The 6,684-nt window shown below is 25.3% G+C and overlaps 1 protein-coding gene across 1 annotated transcript in view; it reads right to left on the reverse strand.

The window, feature by feature from the left end:
- LOC122848361 (Fanconi anemia group J protein homolog) overlaps positions 1 to 3,043 on the reverse strand; it is a 35,303-nt gene extending 32,260 nt beyond the window's left edge. Inside the window, exons 1-3 of the mRNA XM_044146378.1 lie at positions 2,870 to 3,043; positions 2,014 to 2,683; positions 1,831 to 1,942 (exon numbers count right to left, since the gene is read on the reverse strand). Coding sequence (XP_044002313.1) covers positions 1,831 to 1,942; positions 2,014 to 2,683; positions 2,870 to 2,883 — 796 coding nt within the window. The 5' untranslated portion in view covers positions 2,884 to 3,043. The remainder of the gene's footprint in view (positions 1 to 1,830; positions 1,943 to 2,013; positions 2,684 to 2,869) is intronic.
- Between the last annotated feature and the right edge of the window lie 3,641 nt (positions 3,044 to 6,684).

Consider the following 6,684-nt stretch of genomic DNA (forward strand, 5'->3'; position numbering starts at 1 on the left):
TCAGTGGCAATTGGTCATCATATGATAAAAATATATATTTTTTTTTCAATATAATATTTAATTAAATAGACGATCCTTGTTGTCATCGATTTGACATGACTCAATTCTACGAACATATAAAGCAAAATAATAATAAAAAAATGAATGAATTTTGAGCAAACAATGCAATAAAAATGAGCCTAATTGTTTAATAACTGTAAGCAAATAAATGCCAAAGCAATTAGTAACATGCATACTTGTTATTTGTTGTTGATGGATATAGACAGGAAGACGGATTTTAACACAAACATATACATACGTAAATAATAATTTATATACGTAATAAGATACACAAGTTGAATTCATTAAGTTAAAATTAATTGTTAAATAATTTAAATTGATATGAAAGAATTGCTAATTGTCGGTTTTTTTTATTTTTTTATTGCCACGCTTTGTTAAAATTAATGGGAAGATCAATTGCCATATCCTGAATTTTTATAAAAAAAAAATTAAATAAATTTTAAAGTCTGTTTTATGAATGCACTTGGTACACAATTTTGATTTTATTTTTTTAAATATTTTTATAAGTATATGTAGGGGAAGTAAATGTGTACATGTGTAACGTGCCAATTTAATGTTCGTGCGAAAAAGTAACTTACAATGGGCACATCTTGTAATTAAACATCACTTTGTTAAATGTTATGTACGTGGATCATGGTAAGTATATTTTCACACATATTCAAGAGGCTAAATGTCTCATAAGAGGGCATGTTTATTCATTTATAATAAGTATAAGACAAACTTTATTCTATGAAATAAAATATGAGGGCTTAAAAGTATTTTAAAAATTTTAATATAATTTTTCTTGGTAAAGTTTTTGATTGGAATTGTTTTATAATTAGGTATATTAATTATACAGCCCACATATGAAGTCCATTATTTTACTCTTTCATTTTTTTAATTAAACAATGCAAGTGGAATTTTTTATATTTAATTATTTGCATTCATTGAATTGATGTGTTTGATTTTTTATTTTTATTTTTCATTTTTCATAATAATAAATATTAAAAAAGATGAATTTAATTAAATAATATTATTTATATTTTATTTAATTTGTTAAAAATATAAATAATATCATTTTATTTTTATAAAAAATGTAAAAAAATAAATAAATAAATTTTTAAACTTTAAAAATGTTCAATTTATTTGTCAGTTGTTTTTTGTATTTATTTTCATTTATTTGTTCTTTTTTTTTTGAATTTTAAATGCTATGTTGATTGGGATTTTTTTCGGTAGTTTCACGCGGTCTATTCTGACTGAATGGGTGACTTGTTAAGGAGGAAGAATGAGGTATAAAAAAAGAGGAAAAATAAGAAATAAAAAATAAAAAAAATCAAGCAAAAGGGATGAGAATTGGGTTTGAGGTAAAAAAAAAAAAAGAGCATCGAAAACACGACTCGGTAAGACGAGGACAAAAGACAGTGCTCTAACGACCCGATGTCACGAGACAATACCCAAAGAAAACGCGACGAGCCACACGAGTTGTATACTCGCACCGTAAAACCAAGTCTCACGAAACTTGGATATTTAACGAGACATCAGGGGTAGTACATACACCCTCTTTATATTCTATTTTTTATCACTCCTTCCATTTCACCTAACCACCCCATGTTCAAGCAAGACTTTGCTTGATACATTGAACAAAAAATTTATCAACAAAAATAATTTATAAATCATTAACTTGATGATTTTTTTCTTTTAAAATTAATTATTTAAATTAAAATTATAAAAATCATATTGTGATTGAAAATTTTTTCCAATATATGTATATAAAAAAATTATTTAACTCACCATTTTCCTGACGTTGCCATGCAAGTGCTGCACACAATAGAGCAAGAGTTTTTCCACTTCCAGTTGGACTTTCCAATAATGCATTTTCTCTTTTTTGACATGATTTTATTAGCTAAGAAAAAAAAATACATTTTGATAATTAGATTAATATTAATTTTCAAAGATAATAAGTAAAATACTTACAGCACACATAACAGCACTTTGTGATGGATATGGATTAAGTGGAAATTCAACATGGACTCCTGATATTTTTTTAACAATACCTCTAACTTTAACTGCACATGGTACAATTTCATCCATCATTATTTTTGATTTTTTACTCGTACTTTCCATTGGACTATGTGGTAGTCTTTTTAATGATTGATTTGTTGATGTAAGATTATTAATATCCCATTTAAACATTGATTCTGTTGGTCGTTTTGAATTATCAATTGGTACATCAACAATTTCCACATCGTCAGATGATTTTCCATCTCCAGCAAATGGTACATCAACAATTTTGTCATTGACTGATGATTTTCCACCTCCAGCAAATGGTACATCAACAATTTTATCATTTACTGATGATTTTATGTCTCCAGCATTTGATGTAACAGTGCTACATTTATTTGGCTGTGTTGTTTTTGTGTCAACATTATCATCATCATCACTCTCATCTGATGTTATAATGATAGTTGAATAATCAAGATGAGTTGATGGTGGTGGTGGTGGTGGATTAATTGGTCGACGTGCAGGTGTTGGTGGATCAAATGAATCATCATCTGATGAATCAACCATTGTTGCTGATAGACCTGTTAAATCTGGTACTGGACAGATTTCCATTGATGAATCTGTCATGTCATCTTCAACCAAACTAAAAAATACATTATTACATCAATAATTAATAAAACACTTTAAATAAAACAAATAATAATTATTTATAATTAAATAAATCAAGTAATAATAATGCCAATTAATGTTTATATTATTATTAACAAATTTATATACTTTGTTTTTGTTTAATATACAAGTTACATTATTAACCTCGAAAATGGCTTACCTTATGTCTGACATTTTTTGTTAATTTTTTTAAACAACAATTATGTAGCTGTTAACTTTGTTGAATTATTGACAATAATTAATTGATAATATTGACAAGTACTTTGTACATTACTTTATTAATAAAAATTGTAAAAAAAATGTAAACACTGATAACACAAGAGACATGCCTGTATACTGTTTGGCGCCTTAAATGTTTTCATCAAGTGTTTGGTCGGTAAAAGAGAGCATCAACAAATTTTTCTTCTCTCTTTTTTTTTCATCAAATACAAATTGTCATTAAGAAATAATTGATTTATTAAATTAAAAAAAAATTAATTAATTTAAAAAATAATTATAAAACTACTAGCTTGTTATTTTAATATTATTTTTAATTATAAAATATGAAATTAGTGATGTGCAAGAGAGACAACAAATAAATTGTGAAAAAAAAATTTGTCATCTGGTGGCGCCACTTTCATCTCTGTGGCGTCATCATGACATCATCATAGAAAAAAAAATAAACAAAAACAAGTCAGCTAGCCATAAGATCCTTTATAATTTATAATTATTAATTTTATTAAGCAACAATTGTCAATGGCATTGTTATTAATTTTAATTTGTTTTAAATTCATTTGACAATTATTCTAAAATTATTTTAAAAAAACATACAAATATTTTGGTGATTTATTTTGAGTAATAATCCAAATTGACGACTGTTTTTCAACTGTTTTTAATGAGGTAAGTAAAGTATTAATAAAAAAAAATAAAAAAAAGCTTTGATAGTGACGATAAACAAGATATTATTTTGTTTGTTCTATTGTTTTATTTATTTATATATTTTTTTTGTTTTATTACTTTATAAATTTTTTATATTTTCAATGACAATGTTGGAAGATTGACAAGTTTATACAATAAAACTCATCTTCAGCAATGTCCAGGCAACGAGGCATGAGTTATGTAGTCTCCATAACAATAGCCATAAAATATTTTCAAAGGGCGAAGAGATAGTAGAGTCGTGTCATTATTCTTAAATGCGTCAAATTGCGTGTAACACCCCTCGTTTCAAGAATATGAGATTAAATTTTCCTCATGACAACAATGTATTTACTGGTTCATATAAAAATACTGTCACATTGATACTGACTAATCTCATTTATTACATAAAATTTATGTTTATAAATATTTTTATCACCAAAAGAAAAAAATAATCATCAAAATTTTATTATCGAAATTCGAAACTAATCATTTTTATTATATTTTACAGAATTCAAATATTTTCTAATGACTTCAACGTCCTGGACAAATTCATCTGCACTTGCTGACTAAAAATATTGAACAAAAAAAAAAAGGTAAAATCTATTAACTAATTATTTATAATTAATAAATAATAATCAATATTAATTTTTTTCTCTTCTATTTTTAGTTATCAACAAAGAAAATTCATCAATTTCAAGTCACCAAACGTGAGTAAATACAAACAATAAAAAAATAAATATATATTTATAAAATAATAATTTAAAAATATATACTAATAACAATTCAAATTTGATTGTCGTATTTGTATAAAAATAAGTACATCAGTCAGTAGAAAAATTTAAAATACAGATAAGAAAATACGTGTGTTCTATTCAAAATATCTTAATCTTGAATATTTTTTTTATTTTATACCAACAAAATAGGGAGTATAAAATAGTAGCCTCATGAAGTTAAATAAAATTAGAAAATAATAATAATAATAAGACAAGTAGGGCTGTATAAAAGATAAAAAAAAATAAAAATGAATAAAAAAAAAAAAAAAGAGACAAGTGGACACGGTCCATTCTATTCGTCCAAGTTGCTTGGGACGTATACAAAATATGAAATATAAATAAAACATATTCTCTTCAACCACATGCAATAAAAACGCGGGGAGATAAAGTCTATGCGCAAGGAATACAAAATTTCGTGAATCTTTATATTCCAGGGTATATATTTTATATAAAAAAAAAAAAAAAAGATATATATATATAAAATAGTTTGCGTGTATAGAGAGATGGTAGTTGTCCCCTTTCATTTTTTATTTATTTTTCTAAATTTTTTTATTTTACTTGTCACATATTCAACAAGGATAAAAAATACATGTATGAAACTTTTGCAATTTCTGACCAAGACTCACTTTTCTTCTTTTCATTTTTATTATTATTTTTTTATATATGAAAAAACATTTGGCCTCGAAATACATATAGGAAAAAAAATAGCAGTGATTGCTCTATAGCAGTACTCTCTTTTTGCCTTTTGGTCAACTGGTCACAACATTAATGTATTATTTTTATTATTTCACTCTTGATATTTTTCGATGACATTTTCATATTTATGGTCTACCACCACGAATATCCTCATTCCCATTGATATACAACACTTGCAACTGGCACTTATATGAACGTGTATTTACAGTTGAATAATTTTTTGGCTCTCATTCATATAATTTGTCAAATTTCATATACCTTGGACACAACAACTTGTAATTTATTTTATTTTTTTCAATTTTTATATATATGTATTAATACAAAGTAATACAAAAATTATTCAAATAGCTTTTTCGTTTTTTTTTTTTTACTTGAAAAAAATAATACAACATGACAATAAAAATATAAAATATTACATCAATTTCATTTTCATATAACAAATTTTATCTCAAACGTACAATATATATTTATTTTTATTTTTGTCTGTTATTAAATATTTAAATTATATTAACAGGAAATTTATTAATCTATGCGCCCATCAACCATGCCGAAATATTTATCTTATTAGTTTTTAAAATTAAAAAACACAAAAACAGTAGTTTTGTTTTATCATCATGGTTATTTTATTGTGATAATTTTTGTAGAAATAGTATCGAATAAAGATTGCTATCTTGTCTATCAATATCCCCTATATAAAATTGGCTAGTTTCCGGTGTTTTATCCAGTAAATATAATATGACTAAGTCACCACAAGGGTCTTTAATTTAGGCGCGGTCACAACTGTTCATTCAAGCGTGACTTTAATTTCAAACATACTATTTCGCGTTATCAATTTTCTGCTATCTATCATCTCATTGATAAGATGAAAAGCGTTAAAATATAAGAAAATTGGTCATTTTCACGATAGTCATCCTCATCTTTTATACCACCAAAAAAAATAAATTTAATTTCCCTTCTTTCCAACTAAAAGGCTCGTGCCATATGTGATCAAATTTTATCAGACTATTTTACTATCTCTAGAACGAATGCAATGAAATCTATTCACTATAAAACATTCTTAAATAAGCTTCGATTTTACTCTTGGGAATTTTTGTATTTTTTCTTGTTTTTCGAATTTGTTGAAGCGACGAATGGGGGTTTATTTACTGAGGTGGTATAGGGTGGTAAACTTGGACATTACTGACAAAGTAAAACACAAGAAACATGCTGGCTGGGGTGACATTCAAGATTCACATTTAAAGCTATCAAAATATATTTAAAAAAAAAAAAAAAAGCGTGGAAAATTTATGAAAAGCTTGATTGATAATAAAATGACCCTGATTTATATATATATTTTTTTTTCCATATACAAAATAAATTTTAAATATTTAAAAAGAAAAAAAAACAAAAAATACTATTGATGATTTGTTTTAGACTTTAGTTGGTATTTTATTTAAGTTGGTGGAATGAGGGTCAAGGGATATCGATCAACTGTGATCATGCTGAAATAAACTGTCCTTTACAGACTTCTGTCTTATTTTAAACCCTCTTATTCTATTCGATATAATTTTGTCTCAAACTACCCTAAGCAACAAAAAAAAAAAAAAAAATACAAAGTTAAAAAATATAA

The sequence above is a fragment of the Aphidius gifuensis genome, linkage group LG2 (genome assembly GCF_014905175.1).
Source record: "Aphidius gifuensis isolate YNYX2018 linkage group LG2, ASM1490517v1, whole genome shotgun sequence".
NCBI classification, from domain to species: domain Eukaryota; kingdom Metazoa; phylum Arthropoda; class Insecta; order Hymenoptera; family Braconidae; genus Aphidius; species Aphidius gifuensis.